This window comes from Pelophylax lessonae (assembly GCF_965119305.1).
Source record: "Pelophylax lessonae genome assembly, chromosome: 3".
Classification (NCBI taxonomy): domain Eukaryota; kingdom Metazoa; phylum Chordata; class Amphibia; order Anura; family Ranidae; genus Pelophylax; species Pelophylax lessonae.
In genome coordinates this window covers 249,926,836-249,950,342 of record NC_138770.1, presented here as the reverse complement: position 1 = coordinate 249,950,342, position 23,507 = coordinate 249,926,836, and the positions used below count along the sequence as shown (strand labels likewise).

General features: G+C 43.3%; 1 protein-coding gene across 5 annotated transcripts in view; it reads right to left on the bottom strand.

Annotated features, from left to right (window-relative positions):
* Positions 1–23,507, bottom strand: part of LOC309549529 (schwannomin-interacting protein 1) — a 609,988-nt gene that overhangs the window by 68,639 nt on the left and 517,842 nt on the right. The window contains exon 1 of one of the 5 annotated variants that reach the window (XM_082249881.1): positions 7,420–7,702. The exons of the other annotated variants lie outside the window; for them this stretch is intronic. Coding sequence (XP_082106007.1) covers positions 7,420–7,449 — 30 coding nt within the window. The 5' untranslated portion in view covers positions 7,450–7,702. Of the gene's footprint in view, positions 1–7,419; positions 7,703–23,507 lie in introns of those variants that run through there. 5 annotated transcript variants of the gene reach the window in all.

Here is a 23,507-nt window from a genome sequence, read left to right as displayed (position 1 = left end):
GCACTCCTCCCTGAACGAGCCGAGGCTCGCCCGCTATTGGCTCCAATACCAGTGACAGGCGAGTGACGTAGATCTACGTCACTCTGCCTGGCCGGGGCTGACTGCCGCAGTAAATATACTGTGCGCAGTCAGCAACCGGTTAAAGGGTTCCTCGAAATTGTCCATAATTTTTAAAGGGTGCCTCGAAATTGTCCATAATTTTTAAAGGGTGCCTTGAAATTGTCCATAATTTTTAAAGGGTGCCTCGAAATTGACCATAATTTTTAAAGGGTGCCTCGAAATTGTCCATAATTTTTAAAGGGTGCCTTGAAATTGACCATAATTTTTAAAGGGTGCCTCGAAATTATCCATAATTTTTAAAGGGTGCCTCGAAATTGTCCATAATTTTTAAAGGGTGCCTCGAAATTGTCCATAATTTTTAAAGAGTGCCTTGACTGTAAAAAGGTTGAGAAACACTGCTCTAGACTGCCACTTACATAAAAACACACAAAGTTGCCATTTATCACATGAACTTGCAATGTTGAAATGTTGATACTGTTCATGTGAACAAAGTGTGAGGAATAGATTTACAGCTCTTCTAAAATAACAGGATACATCTTAACAGTGCCTGTATTATACATCTGTAAAACAGTCAGGATTTATAATAGAATGGGTTACCTCCATAATATTCACACCTTGATAATTTTCATATTATGTGAATATCATCGAATGGGTTACCTTGATAATATTCACAATACTGTGTGAATATTATGGAGGTAACCCATTATTTTATAAATCCTGCATGTTTTACAGATGAATAATACACGAGTTGTTAAGATGTTTTTTTGGAGGAGTTGCAAAATACCTTTCAGAAAACAGATCTAGGGACAAGTAAAGAAATATAAATATCTCAAAGTACTGTATATTGACTTTCCACCCACTAATCAGAACACTGCACTGGTTCTTTCAGACTCTTCAACAACAAATGCATTTTACTTTGTGCGAATAGGTGATAGAAGCTCCCCCCGCACCTTGTGAACATCCTAGTGTTAGGTGTAGGAGGCCTGCCTGAAGTGGGCTGAATAATCTGGGATGGCAGCACCAAACATAGTAAGAGGTCTATGTCCAATTTATAGTGTGTAGGAGGCCTGCCTGAAGTGGGCTGAATAATCTGGGATGGCAGCACCAAACATAGTAAGAGGTCTATGTCCAATTTATAGTGTGTAGGAGGCCTGCCTGAAGTGGGCTGAATAATCTGGGATGGCAGCACCAAACATAGTAAGAGGTCTATGTCCAATTTATAGTGTGTATGAGGCCTGCCTGAAGTGGGCTGAATAATCTGGGATGGCAGCACCAAACATAGTAAGAGGTCTATGTCCAATTTATAGTGTGTAGGAGGCCTGCCTGAAGGGGGCTGAATAATCTGGGATGGCAGCACCAAACATAGTAAGAGGTCTATGTCCAATTTATAGTGTGTAGGAGGCCTGCCTGAAGTGGGCTGAATAATCTGGGATGGCAGCACCAAACATAGTAAGAGGTCTATGTCCAATTTATAGTGTGTAGGAGGCCTGCCTGAAGTGGGCTGAATAATCTGGGATGGCAGCACCAAACATAGTAAGAGGTCTATGTCCAATTTATAGTGTGTATGAGGCCTGCCTGAAGTGGGCTGAATAATCTGGGATGGCAGCACCAAACATAGTAAGAGGTCTATGTCCAATTTATAGTGTGTAGGAGGCCTGCCTGAAGGGGGCTGAATAATCTGGGATGGCAGCACCAAACATAGTAAGAGGTCTATGTCCAAGTTATAGTGTGCTAGTGTGTGCTGAACCATCCCAGCAATGACTACCTTCTTCTACCGAAGCATGTAACAGGCCTTAGGCTGGCCATACACGCTTAGATTTCTAAACTAGAAGAATCACTTATTTGCCTTCGTCTCACAGGCTGGAATTTATGTGAGACAGAAAATCTAATGCCAGAAACCTGTACACACAAGCTTGCCATACTGAATGGGCTGAATGAAAAAAAAAAAAAACCAAACAGATTCCTCCATCCAAGCTAAATAATGGCGAATCAAATTGGATTCCACTGTTGTTTGGCCAACAATTGTCCACCCTACTCCTTTGATTTTTTTTCATCTGTCATCAGACAGGAGGGTGCAGACGGAGCCATTCACAGAGCAAACTTCATCCAGTTCATCAGAAACCAAACAAAATGTGTTCTGTGCATGGCCAGCTATAGCCCACGCCAAACAATCAAGATGTTTGGGAAAAAATGCTAACAATAGTGTAGGATATGCAAACCTAGTCAATCATATTTATTCATATTTGAACCCATATTCTTTGCACTGTGTTGATGTCCACCTCCAGCCAAATGTTTTTTTTTTCTTTCAGTTTTGGGTAGATAGGGGAACGGGTAAAAACTTCTGTTGGGTTTTTACTGCTTCAGTGATATCTCCTCACTTCCTGTTTAGACTAACACCTGTCACATGGACAGGAAGTGAGAACAGGGCAGGGACAGTAATAAATATCTAATAACCTAGGAGTCCAAAAAGGCCAGAAACCCATCCTCATTAAAAAAAAGTAATTAAAAAAAAAAGGTGTGGAATATAGGACCAGGTTCTATCTATCCAAAGTATCGGCTGTAAACAAAAAAAATATCTGTTAGATGCGTACCCTCAATTCCTGTTACATAGTTAGGTTGAAAAAATACATAAGTCTATCTAGTTCAACCAATAAAAGACAAAAAAATAAATCATACAATGCCATATACACCAACCTATATCCACAGTTCATCCAGAGGAAGGCGAAAACCCCAGATAAGCTATACCCACCAGATTGCTCCAGCAGGGGGGAAAATTCCTTCCTGATCCCCTGACAGCAGCGGGAGTCAATGGCGTAGCTGCTGTGTCTCAGCCACTGAGGAGAGAGAGTCCCGAACGGCTAAGGCACTCGTGTGTATCACTGGATAGAGAGGGGCTCAGGTAAGTATAAGGGGTGCTGGGGAGGCTGCTGCACACAGAAAGCTTTTTATCTTAATGCACAGAATTCATTAGGATAAAAAAACCTTCTTCCTTTACAACTCCTTTAAAGCGAATAGCAACACCAAGTTCACTATATGGACCCCTTATGTATTTATACATGTTGATTATATCCCCCCCTTAATCTCCTCTTCTCAAGAGAGAATAAATTCAGCTTCTCCATGTCTCTTATCAGTTTGGTTGCCCTTCTCTGCACTTTCTCCAGTTCCCCCATATCCCTTTTGAGAACTGGTGCCCAAAACTGAACTGCATATTCCAGATGAGGTCTTACTAATGATTTGTACAAGGGGCAAAATGATATCTCTCTCTCTGGAGTCCATGACTCTGTTAAAGAGGTTGTAAACCTCCGAATTTTTTTTTTTTGGAAAAAAAAAAAACCCCTGAAAGACAAACACATAATGAGCGAGTATGCATTGCATACTCGCTCATTATGAAATACTTACCTTAAAACGAAGCCCCGAAGTGCCGACCGCTCACCTCTCTCATGGGCGACATGTACCTACGCCCTTCTTTCGGGTTTGCGGCATCCGGCCATCTGATTGGCTTAAACGGCGATTACGCTTACCTATAGGGTACAACACTCAGAGGAGGGTTTACTTCCTCTTTAATGCAATAAAGGACTTTGCTTGCTTTGGAAACTGCAGCTTGGCATTGCATGCTATTATTAAGCTTATGATCTACCAGAACCCCCGGATCCTTCTCCACCATTGATTCCCGCAGTTCTACTCCCCCTAGTATGTATGATGCATGCATATTCTTAGCTCTCAAGTGCATAACTTTACGTTTATCAACATTAAACTTTATTTGCTGTTCTGTCAAGCAGACAGGAAGTAAGGGGACATTTCCCAAACATGGGCACATACAAGAATTAAAATGCAACATTTTTTAATCCTGAATTCTATATAGAACTAAGAAAAACAGGTTATTCCACTCCACTTTTTTTGGGTGTTGAAGCATATGAGGTGACACTATTGTTTGGATACTGGCAGCATTCTGCTGTATTTATTATCAGGCATCAAGGCTGGCACAGTCTGAGCCTTAGATAATTGTGCTCCTTTTTCTGGGAAAGGTGTAATAACTGTAATGGGCAAGGACCTATTTACTCTGTCCTTTAACGTGCTGCGACGTGCAAAAACACATGTACCCAACTTTCCCATAACAAAAGTACTGTGTTCCCATTTCAGCGCTGCAGTGCAGTACGCTCAGGGCCAGGACCAGATTTCCCAATAGGCACTGTAGGTATGTGTCTACAGTAGGGTTGCCACCTCATCCCTTTAAAACCAAACACCTATTAATTACACAGGTTCTGTGGCTGATTAAGGTGGTAATTAAACTCACTTAGTGCCTTATCTGCATTAAATTAGTCTCAGAACCTGTGTAATTAATAGGTGTTCAGTTTTAAAAACGTAGGAGGTGGCAATCCTAGCCTACAGGCACCCTTTCTATAGGGGCACCTGTCTGTATGAGGTTTTTTTTTTAACCCTTTCGCTGCCAGGTCTGTACTTCGGACAGCGGGGGTTTTACACACAATCTGGTGGCTGTAGTCACTGGGATTGTGTGTAAAACTGACAGGTAGACTCATGCCTGTCAGGTGGAAGCATTCGGGTGGTTGTGTTCCTGCCCTTGCTTCCAAACACGTCCGATACTGGCGCTCCTCCTTCACACGCATGTATTGCAGGCTCCGCTTGCCTATTTGGGGGCCCGGTAGCAACAGGGTGAGGAGGACGAGAAGCAGACACGCTTCCGGTCTCCTCCCCTTCTTGCTGTGAACCGGAAAGCGGCATGTATAACGTTAATTCCGAATTCCGGGTCACCCTGTCACCTTCCCTGGCTAGCATAGCTGGGGAGGGATGTATTGCAGTGCGATGTGCAATGCAATACATTCAGTGGAGCCCAGAGGAGCCAAGCAGGGTCTTTTAGACCCTGCATGTCTCATTAAAAAGAACCCGTCACCTCAAAATCATCACATAAAAGACTTTTTGTCCCCTGCGCAATGAAAAAAAAAAAAAAAAAGTTAAGCAATCAAAACATTTTCTCTTTTGCAAAAAAATAAAGTTACACCTAAGCACAAAAATCCAGCGTGAGAGCAATAATTTTAGCACAAGACCTCTTCAGTAACACTAAACTGATGACCTATAGGGGACTTTTGAGGCATCACCTAGAGAAAATATAGGGTACTGAAGTATGTCACCATTTCACAGGTGCACACAAATTTACGGTTTGACATGTTAGGTATCCATTTACTCGGTGCAACCTCGCTTTTTATTTTTTAACAAACATGTGGGTAGTTTATTGCTAGTGGTGGCCCGTCCATTAGGGGCGCAGGGGCGCCACCCCCCTATCCATGCATCCGGCCCCCTAATCTACATGCAGGGAGAAGCGATCTTACTGGCCACTGGCCAGGAAGAGGGAGGAGACACACAGCTGGAGGAGAAGCACAGCGGCTCAGCCATCCGGCACTCCCCGACTCGGACAGGAGGAAGGAGAAGGTAAGGAAGCAGGCCGACCAGGCCGACGGTTGGGGGGGGGGGATATGGTGTGTTGTTTTGCCTGCCTGCTGGCCGTCCGTCCGTCCTGCCATCCGTCAGGGGAAGGGGAGGGGGGGTGGTGCGTTGGTTTGTCGCCCACCCAAATTACCATGCACCAGCCGCCACTGTTTATTGCCCCAAAATTTACTTCACTAGTGTGTTTTTTACTCTAATTTTGCATTTCCTAGACCTTAGCAGTAATTTATCAAGGAAAAAAAAAAAAGTCTGTCTTACTGTCTTTTATATTAGTGTGTGTGTGTGGGGGGGGGCACTTTAGAATTCTCTCACTATAGGCTCCTGAGATGTAAATCCGGCCCTAAATTAGATTTAAAAAATACATGTCCATTTTCCATTGTCCATAAAGTAAATGCCAACCCATTAAAATGTATATAACAAGTGTCAGAAACGGATATTAAACCGCCTTAGTTAATGGCTGTAAACCCTAGCCACATAAATTCAAAACACACAAAGGAAATACATATTGACGCATAACAATGCACCTGCCTTCAAAAAATAATAATATTAAAAAAAATGATCGAAATGGGCTCTAACTGTTTAAAGTGTGGGACCTTCACCTGAAAACACTCAAAAATCTGACAGACAGTCCAGAACTGCTACAAGCCTGAATAGATTGTCAGCTCCTTGAGGGCAGGAACTGATGTGAATGTACAATGTACATGTAAAGTGCTGCGTAAATTGACAGCGCTATACAAGTACCTGAAATAAATAAATATTAAAAAGGTCAAAATCTATCGATATGATCCCCTTAATGTGCATTTTAAATGGAGTGTTGTCTTTTTGGATAACAGTGGGAGACATCTGACATGTGCAGCATGGCCACCATGTGTCTTCTATAGTCTATACCAGTGTTGGCGAACCTTGGCACCCCAGATGTTTTGGAACTACATTTCCCATGCTGCTCATGCATTCTTCAGTGTAGTTGAGCATCATGGGAAAAGTAGTTCCAAAACATCTGGGGTGCCAAGGTTCGCCATCACTGGTCTATACCATAGGGCAGAACTGGTCACAAATCAATACGGATTTGCTAACGTCATCATTGACCAAGAGCTGTTCAATACATATTAAATATATATATATATATATATATCACATACAAACACATTTATAATATACAGATGTAAAGTAACACATCTGCTTATTTTATGTGCTGACAATATATTTATATAGAATATGAATGTAACCAAATGACAGGACAAACCTAGCCTTGACGTGAATACCAATCCATTTTATCATGCGTTCTCCTTCTCTGTTTTAAAGGATTAAAGAACAGATTTTCACTTTCCGCTGATGACTGAATGCCTTCAGTTCCAGCTATCACCATAGAAGCAACAGTTACATAATCAAGTCGCACTACATATTAATATATATATATAGCACAGTGTCAGTGTATCCGACTTGCATCAATAATATATATTCAAATAAAAATCACAAATAAGGAAAGCAATAGAATACAAAAATACTATCTAGGTATTTATGACAACGTGATGAATTAAAAATAGAATAAAAATATGAATACACTGCAAAATATTTAGAACGCTGTAAAATAACTTAAATTTCTTACTATTGAAAAGTTTTAGGTACTTGGCAACAAAATCATCACCCCATGCGTATCTAAGAGAACATTAGATTCATAGACAGGACTAATATATTAATGATTGATTTGACAATCAGCTGAAATAAATAGAATGAGATGGATGTAACATGAAGGCAGAAGGTAAAGCTTTGCGTGGAAGGCGAGGACGGAGTAGAAGAATCCATGTTCTGGAGCAGGGAAGGGAACATTACTACACATGCAGCAATCACAACACACAGGCCTTGCAAGCTCTCTATGGATACAAGCAGCAGCATCCTTACCTGATACGCACAATTCTCCTGGTGTACCATCTCAGAGCATCATATAGAAATGAGAGTGCATGAACCAGATCAAGGGTGAGACAGAAGGGAACGCAACAAAAAAGACGATTACGGCACGTAAAGGAGAAGGGGGCTGTAAAAACGCCCTATAGGGCGAGCGGCTTTCTGCAGATTAAAATGGATGCTGCTTGTGCTGTTCCAACCTGCGCAGTAGCACTGCTCTCTCCACAGACAGCAAGCAGAGCTGGTCTCCTGGGGGAGCAGGCGATGAGGCTTAATAACAACATGTAGTTGGGACGGAGATGGGGGGGGGGGGAGGGAGGGCTAGCCCATCACCAACACAATTGGCCAATTATACCAGGGACACAAAGAAAAGGCTGAGGCTGGTGTGACCTTCTGGGGCTTATGAAGGCTGCTAACTGATGTGGAAAATTTCAGCTCATTAAAAATAGAAAAAGTCCAAAATAAAGAAAATATATGGGGGAAACGTTAAATGCAGATTGCTTGGCTGAGCTACTTGTTTATTTAGGTGCGATAACAATTAATTCAGGCAAATGCCTGTTCTTGCTGCAGCGGCACATTATTTGCATGTCTAAGTACTCAGATAAGCCCATGATGAACTTTTGGGATTTTGAAAAAAATGTATAAATAAATGGTGATATTGAAAAAAAAAAAAAAAAAAAAATATCTGCAAGGTGCATAGCTTTAATGTGAATGTAAAATGGGATATTTCAGAGCAGCACTGCAAAAAATAGCTAATGACAAAGATTAAATTAGGCTGGCCATACATGTTCAATTTTATTGTACATTTTCCTTTAGATTTACCTTTTAATTATGTAGTGTAAGGACCTGCCTAATTGGATTCCATTGAAAGTTGTTTAGTTTTGAGCTCATATTAGATGTTTTTTGTTAAATTTAAAAGAAAATTGTACAAGAAAATTGAACATTTATGGCCAGCCTAACAGTGATTTTCGGCTAGGGATTACAATTCTAAAGTCACTGATGATTGGTTTAAATTTAGTGCAACAGCATTGGTTTGTGCGTTGCTACAAAACCATAGAGGTGATTGAAGAGGACGACTAGAACTGCTGGCAAATTTTCCAACAAGCTGAAACACTGCTGAATCTTTAATTGCTGAGACTCCATAGAATATCATTATGAATTTTTAACAGTGTAAAAAAAAAAAAAGAAAAAGAAAAAGGTGGATGGCAGGAAAAAACTATTTTCTAACATCCGCCAAGTGCAAAGTACAAGTACATAAGAACCAATCAGAAGCCAGACAACTTCACAATGGACTCTGATTAGTTAATTAGTAACTTTGGGTACCACACCTTGCAACATTTTTAATGAATAAGCCCTCTGATCTCACTTGGCATAAGAATAAAGAAAAGCAGTAAATGGAATTGTGTTATAACGAGATTGCAGAAGCACATCAACCAATCAGATTTCAGTTTACAAGAGTCAGGTCAGCAATAAAGAAGACATCCATTTGTCCGTTTGGTTGCTATGGTGTACTGTACTCTACAAATTTGTATATTATGTACAATAGTAGGAAATAAGCCTCACAAGCCTTATATTTGATTTAAATAAAAAATAAATATATATACACATACATATATATATATATACAAACACACACACACACATATATATATATATACATATATATATATATATATATATATATATATATACACACACACTCACACAACACACATATGTATGTATATATATATATATATATATATATATATATATATATATATATATATATATATATATATATATATATATATATATATATATATTTGTTAAAAAAAATAAACATAAGAAATCTTGAGATGAAAAATAGCCAAATAAACACAACCAGCATAGGGAATTTTTATTGGGCGGGTTTTCTTTCTGCATAACACCTATTATCTTTTACGTCTAGGTTCATGTATTTGCACACGCTGCAAACAGTTGCTATTATAACCCAAATTTTTGGTGCCAACCTGGTCCATGGTGCTGTACAATGTAATGACCTGTACACTAGAACACTCATAATGTACTCAAATGTATAAACACAGGGAGCCCAAATCTACTCACAAGGATAAAATAAAATTTGGCCACATGCTACAATCTGCGCAATTCTCTTTAGATTTACCAACGGCAATGTAGGATGAGATCTCCTAGCTAAAAACAAGCCATTCAATTTATATCCGATCCGGTAAGCCCTAACATTACAGAGTTGTTGGTTGTACAATAAGAATATAATATTTGTGGTCAGCTCTAGACTGCGGATATCTCCTAGCAGTGGCTTATTTACAGATTTTTTATATCGTGAAAAATTATTTAAAAAATAAGCCTAAGAAGAATTGATTTATTAAAGAAAAAAAATCCTATATGTAATTATTTGCAATACCCAACAATACCGTGTTTCCATTTCCGTGGGTTCCTTAATAAGCTTACATTTTTAATGATAGTATGTGATAATGAGGTACTTTTGGGCTGGAATTGTATAATGAATAGTAAGCTCTTCAGCGTGCAGAGGTCTGACTCCTACAGCTACTGTTGTCACAAGGCGTAACCTAGCAACCTCATAAATGGTACACAGCTCCAGGATGGACCACGCCTGTAGTCTGTGGGAATCATACATACAGATAGAAGCATTAGCTTTCACATGAATTATTAAGCATCTCATGCTCGCTGCTTTCTGTGCTTATCCTGCACAGTTCAATTAGAGCTGGCTGGGGAATGGTAATGCCAAAGCAAAACTGTCCGAGAATGCTAAGAGCGAATTTACATGCAGCACAAATAAATGAGAGCATGTACAGCTATACAGCCACTAGCTATGTTATGTAAGCTGGCATCCGGCGTCTATTCCACTCCACTGTGCCACCATTCACATGGCCCCGCTTTAATTATTTCTGAAAAGTTGCTGCTCCTTTCCCCTTTGGCAGTAACAGTATCACATCACACTCTGCAGCCCTAAAAATACAAAGAAATAAACAGAAAAGAAAAAATCTCCAAGAATTTCTACCATTATACCGGTGCCAGCATACTGTGGGGCTGCCAATTACAGTCCGCTGTCACACTTCACAACACATACAGCGAGATTTCATTAGGAATTCACTTCAGCCTTTCACAGGCAGTCCTGGCCCCAAGAGCAGACAACATTCCTATAAAGTCTGAATGACAACGACTAAACAATCCCTTCAATAGCAGTGCGTTCAGGCCTCGGCCTTTGCATGGCCATGGTTGTTTTCCCATCTTATTGGTTCAGATGTAGCCATTGTCAGCACTGTGAGAACACAAAGGGAGAAAAAAAGAGAACGGGTGGTGTCTACAGCTCTGACTGATAAGAGAAAGGAGGAATGTATTCTGCACAGTGCAGGCCTGACAATCAATGCAAGCCACCAGTAAGTGCCAGTTCACATTGGTGCGATGCGGGAACCCTGCAAATCCACTGCAAATTCCCGCATCGCACCTAACTCGTAGGCAGTTCACACTGCCATATGCGAATCGCTGGGGGTGTCAATACAGAGTTAACGACACCCCCAGATTAGTTCACATATCGAAGTGCGAACTGTCAGTTCGGACAGGAGTCGGATCGCATAGCTGTAAACACCCATGCGATCCAATTCTGGTGCGGACCAAAAAAAGGGTCCTGCGCGACTCCTGTGATCCTAATTCAGCCATGCAATATGTATAGCTGAATTTGCATCGCACAGAGATCGCATGTGATTTGCATAGCAGTGCGGTGCAAATCACATGGGATGTCTCACATCGTATATGTGTGAAACGGCACCAAGTGTCGGTTCACATTGGTGCAATGCGGGAACCCTGTGAATCCACTGCGAATTCCCGCATTGCACCCGACTTGCAGACAGTTCACACTGCCTTACGCAAACTGCTGGGAGTGTCAATACAAAGTTAACAACACTCCTAGATCAGTTTGCATATCGCAGTGTGAACTGTCAGTTCGGACAGGAATCGGATCACATAGGTGTGAACACCCATGCGATCGGATTCAGGTGTGGACCAAAAACAGGGTCCTGCGCGACTTTGGACCGAATGCGATGCAAATTCAGCCATGCAATCTGTATTGCTGAATTCACATCACACAGACATCGCATGCGATTTGCATAGCAGTGCTAAAGTGGTTAAAGTGATATCAAACCCTTCGTTTTTTTTATTTTTTTTTTAACAGCTGATTTATTGACTTACTGAGTATGCAGCTTCTTTATCTTTCAAAGTAGTTGTGAACTTTTGTTTATTTTGTTCTATAAAATAACAAACATGCCTATACTTACCTGCTCCAGCCCCAACCCCCCTCTTCTGGGGTCTCCTACCGTTGCTCCAAGCCCCTCCTTTTTATCAGGTGCCCCCACGGAAAGCCGCTTTCCCTAGGGGCACCTGTGCCGACTCGCTCCCGATTCCTGATACTGCATCCATTGACATTGACAGCGGGACTCGGCCCCGCCCCCCGCTGATGGCTCCTAATGCTATCAATCTGTGCAATGAGGAGAAAGACAGCGGCTGGAGCCGCTGTGCTCATGCACATCGCTGGATCACATCTGGCTCAGGTAAGGAAAAGGGGGGCTGCAGCCCAGAAGGTTTTTCACCTGAATGCATTAAAGTCTTGTTTTTTTTTTTTTTTTTAGAAAAATAACAAACATGTTATACTTACCTTACCTACTTACCAGTTGGTTTTGCACAGGGTGGCCCAGATCCTCCTCTTCCCGGGTCCCTCTCCTGTGCTCCTGGCCCCTCCCCCTTTTGAGTGACCCCCCAGCAAGCAGCTTGCTATGGGGGCACCCGAGCTGAGTCACAGCTCCCTGTGTCCATTCAGACACAGAGCCACGAACTGGCCCCCACCCCCTCTCCCTCCTGTTTGGCTGACTGACTTTGATTGACAGCAGCGGGAGCCAATCGCACCACGCTGCTGTCCCAGCCAATGAGAAGGGGTGTCCCAGGCAGCTGAGAAACTCCTGCAACATCGCTGGATAAAGATGGGCTCAGGTAAGTATTAGGGAGGCTGACAGGAGCTGCTGTACACAGAAGGGGTTTTTTTTATCTTAATGTATAGATTGCATTAAGATAAAAAAAAAAAAAACTTCTGCCTTTATAATCCCTTTTAAAGTGAAAATTCTTAAGGCTTTAGAACCACTTTAATCCCTGCTTATGTTCCAGCCATGGTGCCATGGCCACTGCCCCTGGTTTCCCATTTTAGGGTGGCAGCTCCATTCGCTTGCAGTGTTCTAAGGAGCCACACTTATTTATTACAGTTATTTTTATAATGCCAACAATTTACGCAGCGCTGTACATAAGGGCTCTTTCACACGGTCCGCCTCCGTAGGCGGATCCGTGTTGCTCAGTGGGGATCGATCCGCGATCCCCGCTGAGCCGGCGGATGACAGCTCCGTCTCCGCTTGCAGTGCGGAGAGGGAGGTGTCTCAGCCCCCGCTGCCCTCTATGGGGGATCTGATGAGAGCGGACCGCCTGTCCTCTCTCATCAGATCCGATCCGATTACTGAACGGATGGAAAAATAGGGTCTCTATCCGTCCAGATTTAACGGACAGGATCGGATACGGATGGCAGCGGGTGTCAGCGGAGGTGTCTCCGCTGACACCCGCTGCCCCATAGAGCTGCATGGAGGATCCGATCAGATCCGCCTAAAAAACTGACAGGTGGATCTGATCGGATCGCCCGTGTGAAAGAGCCCTAAAGTATATATTCTACATTCCCTGCCCTTTTGGTGCTTACAATCTAAAGGCCCCATCTTTTATGCATAAACACATAGACAGAAGCCAATTAACCTAGCCTACCACAACTTATAGAGCGCAGGTCCACGCAGGTGGAGTGTGGTAGGCCGAGTCAGGTCCTGGCCTCCAATGCACCCAACAAAGATCTCTATGCTTTGTTGCTGTTGACCTGGAGGTGCTAGGTGTTGCTGTTCTAATTCCACTACGTCAGTTTTGAGTAAATTGGTTACACAAGCCAACATCCCCCCTCCCCACACACATTTTTATTTTTTGTGTCCTCTCTGCAAGGGTTAATGCTCATTAAGTCTAGGGGACAGGTGAATAGGCTTTAAAACTTACCTTTTTCCTCACCTCAGCAGTCTCCAGGAGGACCCTTGCCAACCTCACATACAATGCAGAGCTTTTGGTTCTGCATTGTATGTGATGACATCAGCGTGCATCTGTTGGCTGCAGCACCTATCAGAGAAGACTTTGGGGAACTAGTCACTTAAATAGAGGGAGCCTGAGGAGCAAGGGAAGTATGGAATTCCAGTTTCCATTAGAAAACTATCTTGGCCCCTCAGTTCCACAGACAGACTGATAAATAGCATCCACTCCAAATGTTGGTTGAATGGTGCCCAGTGGCCCCTATCCCTTTACTCCCTAGCCAGGCAGTCAGGGAGGTTACTAAAGGCAAATATACCGTGCACTGCAAGTACATTTACACTAGATCTGAGGGGAAGCTCTGCAGGTTTCTTTCATCCAATCATGTACAAGCAAAATGCATTTTTTTTATTTTCCTTGCATGTGATTGGGTATTCTTTGCAAAGTGAAGCTTTACGTCATTTACTAAGCTCTGGAGCAACTGCACTTGCAGTGCACAGTATATTTTTCTTTAGTAAATCAACCTCATGGTGGCACTGTCACGTTCCCAGCACCTAGAAAGCTGGGATTTTAGTCCCATAGAGGAATGTACAATCATAGCGATGTGACATTTGTGTTTCATTTACATTCACCCACAGGCTGTCTCTGGATGTGTGACTGAGGGGACTCCGAGAGCAGTGGCAGCTGGTGCTCCATTAGTCGTGGGGGGGCGTGGCAGACAAACCTGCCCCACCTCCCCCATATCACTGCAGCCTGCAACACCACATCTCTCTCGCCCGCCCGTTTACTTACCTTGTTCCTCAGGAATGACAGGCGGCAGCGGCTTCCCCCTCAGGCTCCTTCATGTCCCTTCTCAGGGGCCGTCTCCTCCCCCCTTCTTGGCTTATGGCATGCCTTCTCCTTTCGGCCAATCTGGAAACAGGTCTCAGGACCCGCTTTCTGATTGGCCGGGAGGAGAATCAGTGTGGCAATAGCAAGTATTCCTTCGCTATTGTCACACAATTGGGTGGGCTCAGGGCGCAGTGCTCTGCGCCCCAAGCCCACCCTTTTTTTAAGTTTATTAGAGCCTCTGGCTCGGATCACGTGCTTAAAAAAAAAAAAAAAAAACATTGGAATCCATGCGTACGGCGCCCTGCATGTAGATTAGGGGGCCCTGCGCCCCCAATGGACGGGCCGCCACTGCCTGAAAGTCACATGAATGCAACTTTGGAGCACTTTTACAGGTAAGAAGGATGTGTGGGGGGGGGGGGGGATAAAAAAAATTGCAGCAATGTATAAAGTGTGTGTTTGTGTGTGTGTGTGTGTGTGGGGGGGGGGGGGGGGGTTCAGGGGTCCCAATTCTAATGAATCCTGAAATTGGGCTTTGACATCATCGGGGGAAGGAATAGATATGTCAACACTTGAATTGCCTATCATAGTGATTAATCATGAAATAGGGTCTAGATAATTAAATGTTATTTTCTGCTGATTAAAAGTACAATTATGCCACTGGTAAAATGGATGATAACATATAACAATAGTCTAAATATATAACATCAAGTCTTTTAATTCTAAATAGCTAATTTGTATAACTAGCTTTCAAATGAAGTAAACTATCATTTTATATATTTTAGGTTGCCAGCTAGAATTAATAAAATATCCTACCAACGGTCAGGCACATGTTGTCCAGACCCATCTGTTTGTTTATTTCTCATGTGTACAATCCCATGTAACATTATAAATATCTCCACAAAGTCCATCTGCAGAGTTGGAATTATTTGGTTATATATTGATTATGAGCAATCTATCTATCTATTTAGAATCCTTGCAAAGATTGTTGATATAAATATCTGATTTAAGGCTATTGGTCTCTCTTTGTAGGTGCAGCCATGACGAAGTCTATGTGGATTCACACAACAGCCAATCTATGTATCCTTAGGACAGAATTACTCAGACTTGCATCAGATCCACAAACAGGCAATGAGTCACTATTCCCTCCTTAACCGCTGACATAATCTGTATTCACGGCAGAGACCAAACATTTCAGCAATGCACACCTAACCATGAGCGGTAAGGTCAAGCCAGACATGTGATACCTTTGTTCTGGGGAAAAGAATTTTGTTATGTGCTGGATAGACAACTTCACCGGATAACAATAAAAAGTATATGGCATGTCACCTAGAAAATTAGGTCCCATTACAATAGAATAACTCATTCTGAATCTTCGTTTTCCTAAATGACATATTTCTTGATATGTTTTCAATGATAAGGCCTCATGCACACAGAGCGTTTTTACAGCTGCTTTTAGGAGCATCAGAAGTTTTTTTTTTTTTTTTTTTGACGCTTAAAAACGCCCCTCCATGGTATTCTATGGCCTTATGCACACACAGGCTTTTAAGAGCTGTAAGTGACATAGGCGTGTTTAAGCTGTAAAAAACCCAGTGCCTGCGTGTTCTGGAGCAGCAGCGTTAAGCTGTAAAAATGCCTGATGCTGCTAAAGGCCGCACACAGCGTTAGGCCACATCAGATGTTTTTAAGCTCTAGTAGTTTTATTTGAGGTTGGAAAATAGAAGGGCAGAGAAAGGCTGCTAAACACTAACGCTGCTAAACGTGGCTAAAACCTGCATTAACGCCAATACAAAACGCTTCTAAAAGTACGTTTTTACAGCAGCTTTTTCCTGGCGTCAGAGCTGGTTTTGCAGCTCGTTTTTTCAAATGCCCTGTGTGCATGAGGCCTTAAATGTGTGGCAATGGAAGTAAAGTCCAGTAAAACCTGGACCTCTGAAGTTACTTCATATGAAATATCTGTAATAGTGCTCACATACATGTGCGTAAAAGCAGCCATATTTGACAGAAACCCATATATGAGGACTAGATTACCAGAGTGCATATGTGCAATTCCTTTCAGCCACTCTTGGCATTCACAAGCTCCTGGTACACCCCCATGACAAGGATGGTATCACTTGCCTGCATCTATATACTATTGAGATCCTCCCTGTGCTCTGCTTCCCCTATAAGCTATCCATCAACAAGGGCCTGAAATCATATAACACTGCGCACAATTCTTCACACTCACTGTGATATCTGTTATTATCTGCCTATTTTCATCAGTCACTCAACTTTATCAATTACAAAATTCAGTAAAGTTGAACAAACTCTGAAAGATCTGCCCTACAACATGCACATGTCCAAATCTGCTTAAAGAGGAAGTAAACCCTCCTCTGCAACTTTTACCTATAGGTAAGCCTATTAAAAGGGTTACCTATAGGTACCGTAAATATCTCCAAAACATGTACCGTTTAGGAGATATTTACAGTGCATGCAGCCGATGACGTCATTGGCGCATGCGCTCTGAAGGAAATGCCACCCGTGCCGTTCCTTCAGAGCCCTATGCCGTGAACGGCGGCTCCTGCGCACATGCGCGGGAGTGACGTTATCGCGGGTCCGGCCAATCAGATGCCCGGATGCCGCGATCCTGGAAGACGGGCGACTGAACATGTCGCCCATCATAGAGGTAAGCGGGCGGCACGGTGGGGGCTCGTTCTAAGGTAAGTATTTCATAATGAGCTAGTATGCGATGCATACTAGCTCATTATGTGTTTCTCTTTCAGGTAGGGAAAAAAAATATATATATTTTATGAGTTTACAACCTCTTTTATTTGGATCCCACGTGAACCACTGATTAAAAAACTGTTTGTATATATTATACAAAGTCACAGCTAAATTAATGGATTCTTACATCCATGCTAAACAGTGTGGGCAGAGGATTCTTCACTGCTGGCCATTGGCAGCACCCATAATGTCTGAACCCATGAACAGTAAATGGATCTGATAGAATGCACTCATTATTTTGCTGATAATTTTTCACCCAGCTCAACTCCACTTTGGTTATGCTGGGAGGTACCAACAGTGCCACTCACAGCTTGAATTTCAGCAGATTCAGCAGAAATTTAAGCAATCTTTGGCCAGATTTAGGCTGGCAGGCTGACTGAAAAAAAAAAAAAAAAAGACAGATTCCCTTATCCACACAAGTGTGGCGCATGGAGGAATCCACTGTGCCACTATATCTTGATAGCCGGACAGAATTTTCCAACATTCCTGTTTGACAGAGTCAAAGGTGAGATTGAGGAGTAGGGACAGTGGGAACAGCCAAACATGGATCGGAATTCAGCTGGTCCCTGCTGAACCAATCACATTTTAATCCATCTCTGGCCAGCTTTATGGTGTAAAACTTAGGCTATAAAGTAAAGCACAGGAAGATACTGAATCTGGCCACTAAAGATTGGCATACGCTGAGAGAATTCCACCTGGTTCCAAATGAACTGGACAAAATTCCATCAGTGGGTGGCCCTATTGGCACCACTCTCCCCAACATCCTTTGATTGAAAAAAATCTAACAATCTAGGAGGAACATTTTTGGCCAAACAGTGCCTGCCGTGTCATTGGGAGATTAGTCCAACCAAACTGTTTAGCGTGGATAGAGTAATCTGTTAGATTTCTTTCATTCAGCCTGAAAAAAATCTATGGGTGTATGGCCAGCCCTAACACGTGTAGCTATAATACATATTTAGATTTTGCTCTTTCAAAACACTTAATTCCCCTGCTCCAGCTATGCTAAAAAGAATTGATAGAGGAATCTCCGTGACACCCATGAATGCCTGAATACTCAGGACAAGTCATTGCTCAGGCAGTAATTTTCTACCTCGCTCCACCTGTTGAGCCAAGTGGTGCCAACAAGGCCTCAACTTTTAGGGCTCTTTCACACAGGCGGACCGTTCAGATCCGCCTGTCCGTTTTTTTGGAGGATCTGAACGGTCCCCCCATACATCCCTATGGGGCATCGGATGTCAGCGGAGACATGTCCACTGACATCCGATCCGATCCGTCAAATCTGGATGGATGGAAACCCTATTTTCCATTCGTCCAACGGATCGGATGGGATCGGATGAGAATGGACCGATGGTCCGTTCCCACCTGATTCCCCCGCTGAGATAAACGGAGTCCGTCCAATGGCTAAGGCCCCTTTCACACGGGCTTTCTGATCAGGTCCGCCTGTCAGTTTTTCAGGCGGACCTGATCGGATGCTCTATGCACCCCTATGGAGCAGCAGAAGTCAGCCATGACATGTCCCCAGACACCCGCTGCTATCCGATCCGATCCTGTCCGTGAAATCCAGAAGGATGGAAACCCTATTTTCCTTCCGTCTGGAGGATCGGATTGGATAGGATGGTCCGTTTTCATCCGATCTCCCATAGAGGAGAGCGGGGATCTAACAGGTCTGTCTCTGCAAAGTAAGCAGAGACGGACCTGTCATCCGCCTGTTCAGCGAGGATCGGCGGATCGATCCCCACTGTGCAAAACTGAGTCCACCGGGCGGAAAGCCCTTGTGAAAGGACCCCAACTCAGCTCCTAAACTAGACAGGCTGTCTAGCCTAGGAATAACAAGCAATAAAACGCAAGTCCTAACGTCAGTCTTGTCACTGACATTTCTATAAACAGGACAAGACAATGTCATTTCTGTAGGATCAAAGTACATTATTTTGTCTACACAATACAAGCAATGTTTCTAAATTTGTCAAGTTATTGACTTCAAGGAACTAGGTCAGTGCCAAGGTTTCAGAGAATTCCTTACAGAAATAGGTCTAGTTTACATAAAATGGAAATATATTTGTACACAGAAAGCATAAAAGATAAATGGGTTAGGTATCAAGTGCATACGGTTATTCCAGTGCAGTATATACAGAGAATGCTCAGAGCACGGGGTGTCTATATAACAAAAGATATACAGTACATATATTCTGTAAAATTTGTTTTTACACATTCTGCACCACATAGCTCCAGCCAGGGCTGGCCCAAGACACTGTGCTGCCTGGGTCCAAGAATGAAATACTGCCCCCCCCCCCAAAAAAAAAAAAAATCACGCCCAACAAAAGGCTCCCCATCTATTATTTTATGTGAATATAACCTTTAGAAAATATTATGTATACTGTTATCCTCTTCCATAACACCACCGGACCAGTCCACCAAACACCCACTGTCTGTCCTCAGTCCTCCTGTCACTCCTGTGTCTGCCGTGCCCACTGTCCTAGAAGATCCAGCCTGCCCTGCGTCAGGTGGAGTGTGCTGATGTCTGAGGCCCTTGCGCACACCACGATCCCGTAAGGGAAGTCCCCGGAGGAGATGCTCTGCATCCTCACACTCATCAGTTTGCACTACGGGTGGCAGTATGAGATGGGGGAAATGCCACCTGTAACACGCCGCAAACTGATGACGGACAAAACTGCTGTAAAAAAAAAAAAAAAACTTGGGAGTCAATTTGCTGCCCCTCTCCAAGTGCTGCCTGGGTCATATGGACACAGTAGGACCCATGGTAGGGCCGGTGTTTCGTGAGAATTACCTACCCGTGAGAAAAACCTACCCCTCGTCACTTCCGGTCGCACGACACTGTGTGTAATGCGGTGTTTACATTAAAACAGCTGTGCTGCAATACGAGTCATCTCCACTCCTATCCCTGTCACTTCCCTGATCTCGGCTAATAAATATAAAAGCGGCGGCGGATGTATGAAAAGATAAATCACGGAGTCGCCAGCCGCTTTTATATTTACTAGCCAAGATCAGGGTAGTGACAGGGACAGGAGCGGAGATGACTCGTAGTGAAGCCGAGATGTTTTATGTAACCGCCGCGTGGGTAGGTTTTTTTCACGGAACACAGTAAAAATTTCATACTAGTGCGCATGAGCACTAGTCTGCTCCTCAGCTGATACATTACGTATCTGGGGCTGGGAGCATGCGCACTGCTGCGCTGCTCAGCTGTTCCTGGCCGGAAGTGACGAGGGTAGGTTTTTCTCACGGGGTAGGTAATTCTCACGTTACACCGGCCCTGGCTCCAGCACTGACCATGAATCCAGACATCTAGGTGTGTTTACTTATCATTAGACAATTTCATTTCTTGTTATACGTGTATTTATATTGTAGAAGATGGAATACGAGTTCACCCTTTGCATCGCTGTTCAGAGGCATTCATTTATATTCCTGTTCAGGAATCACATCTGGGTAAATAACACAAATTCAAAAAGACATTTTATATTTAAACCTCAGGTACGTCATTTAGTACAGAGTCATACACACAGGCCAAATTTCAGGCAACATCGGCCGACTTAATAGAAACCCGCCAACATATAGCCCGTGTGTACTGCAGCCGATCTGACAGAAGCTGGCTGGAGATGATCTGGAGAACCGAAAAGAGTCTCCAGATCATCACTCTCAGCCAATGGCTGCAAACTCTGATCCAAGTGTTCTGGCGGGGGGACCATCCCCCTGTCAGAGCACAACAGCTCAGCAGGGGAGATCACTGTACTAACATCGGATTGTTAGTACAGAGGCTCCGATCTGATCAGATCTATTTTTGCTGGGGGGGGTCTATTGTTGTTGGGGAGGTCTATTGTTCCTTGTGGTGGGTCTTATATTGCAGGCTGTCAATTATTGCTCAGAGGGATCTACTGTTGAGGGAAGATTCTAATGTTGCTGCATACTGGAGGGTCTATTGATGCTAGCTGCTTGGAGTCCATTGTTATTGGGGTGGATCTATTGGGGTGGATCTATTGTCACAGGGGTGTCCATTGTTGCTAGATCGATTTTACTGTCTTTCTTGTAATTATGAAAAAATTCCATACAAAATATTTAACACTACAAAATTATACTTGGTTCTGTATTCTCTAAAAGGGGGGGGGGGTACTGGGAGGTGAGTTTGGGGAGGAATCAAGAAACGTTGCTCGGAGGTGGGTAGGGGGCAGAGTCAAGGGGTGACTCAGGAGGGAAGAGTTCCTACACCTATTTTCTGAGAAAAAAAGCCCTGTATATATACACATGAAAAAAGAAAGGAGCAAGATGGACTTAGGCCTCCCTTAGGACTCTCCCATAGCGATAGCAGACACCTAGCACATCAGTAAGGAAAGTGATTTGCCATACATTAAACAAACAACAAATGAGGTGTCTTCCATGGGTAGGCAGTCTTGCTTTATCTCGCCAGAATTCCCTGCTTCTTCAGGAGGTAAGGGAAGCAATCTGTATGGGTCCAAACAGCAAAGGAGAGGGTGCAACACGGTCAGAGGTGGTTCACATCTCTCCCTGCGGGCAGGTGTAGGGGTCTAAACAAAGCAGAAAAACGCCAAACCTAAAATAGTATATGCGTCTAAGCGCATGGTTAATCTGGAAGCGGGTGCAGTGGGAGTGTGGAATCCACAAATCATCCAACTCGGTAAACGGAATGACCGTTGAACAGCCAGGTATTATGGAATCAAAATTATTTAAGCACAGTCATCTAGATATAAGGATGTAAATTTAATATCTCACACAGCTAGCAACACAATTCCCCCCTCCCCCCCAAAAAAAATTGAGCACTAATCTGCATGCCTACCCCCCAAGCATAAATTCCCACTCGTCCCAGGACAAATTCCACCCCTGCTTAAACCCCCCCTCCCAGCACAAATCCCCCACCCCCTCTCCCAGCTCAAATCCTCTCTCTCCACAAATCCCATCGTAAAAATCGTCTCACCAGAAAAAAAATTCTCTTATCACAAATCCTACCCTACCCTACCCTTAAAATTTCCCTTCCCAGTACACATTCTCTCCTACCACTCCAACTCCCCCTCCCAGCACAAATTCCTCTCATCCTCCCTCCTAGCACAAATCCCCCTAACCCCCAAATTTTCCCTCCTAGCACAAATTCCACCCCCCCCCAAAAAAAAAAAAAATTATTCCCCTTCTAGCACAAACCCCTTGCCCATCCACCATATTGCTTCTTCTAGCACAAACCCCCTACATCCCCTCTCTTAACACTAATTCTCTTCCCCCAACACAAATCCCTAAAAATTCCAACTTCTAGTACCCCCCTCCCCCCAAAAATTTCTCTCCTACAATTCATACCCCCTACTGCCCAAATTCCCCCTCCCAATACAAATCCCACCCCCCAATCTCCTTGTGGCACCCCCCCCACCTCTCATGATGCCACAATGCCCAGCTGCCCCTCCTGCCGACCCTTTGTCCTGGGCCTGAAGGAGCCTCTTCCTCCAAAATGATGAGTTTGACATAAGATTTTCTTATTTATTTCTATGGGGGTCCCTTCAGACAGGAAACAGAAAGAAGTAACATATTCATATTTCACGGCCAACTTAGAGAAGGTAGGGGAAGTAACATTCATATGGGATGACCATTCTTCACCAAAAGCACTAGTGCTAGTCTTCTTTTGAATTCTCAGAATAGTCATCCTTCCTTGTGATAAATTATACATAAAAAGAATTATGTAAGAATTATTCAGTCTCTGTGCATTCTGCAACATATTAGAGAGATACGCCGAGCGTATAATGGAGAGTGATGTGGAAACAAAGTGGTGGAAAGAGTGAATGCCTTTTTAATGTTCTAATCAATATGTTCTTTCATTCCATGATGAAACACAGAATCTTCTAAACAAGAACAGCAATATTTCAGCTAAGATCCTAGACTTTAGTACAATGCGTACATGAACTGCACACAAAGGTCACCGTTTAACTTCTCAAAAGGGCCAAAATCATCCTAACTCCCCCTAGATAGCCAAATACTAGGCAAAATTTGAGCAGTTTTTTTGGGGAATTAGCTGCATAGGTGGCCGATATCCATCAACTGAGAGTGCATATAAAAAATTTCATCCAAACAGTGGACATCCAGATGTTTGGGCATACAGACAGCTGCCTGCGGCTGATGCCAGCATACAATAGGCACAGCCAGGGAAGCCATCAGAAATTTTGGGGCCCCTTACACAGCTTTAGGCCTGTGCACCTCCGAGCCTGACCACCAACATTTTGCAGGGCCCGCCCTCTGGCCGTCCCACCGAATCCACCCACTGGCCATCCCACCTAGTCCTTCAGTGGACCCACTTCTATTTTAAAACTCTTACAATTTAATATAAGAAAATGAATCCAAGCCAGCAAAGAGACATCCCCATATAATCAGCAAAGAGACAT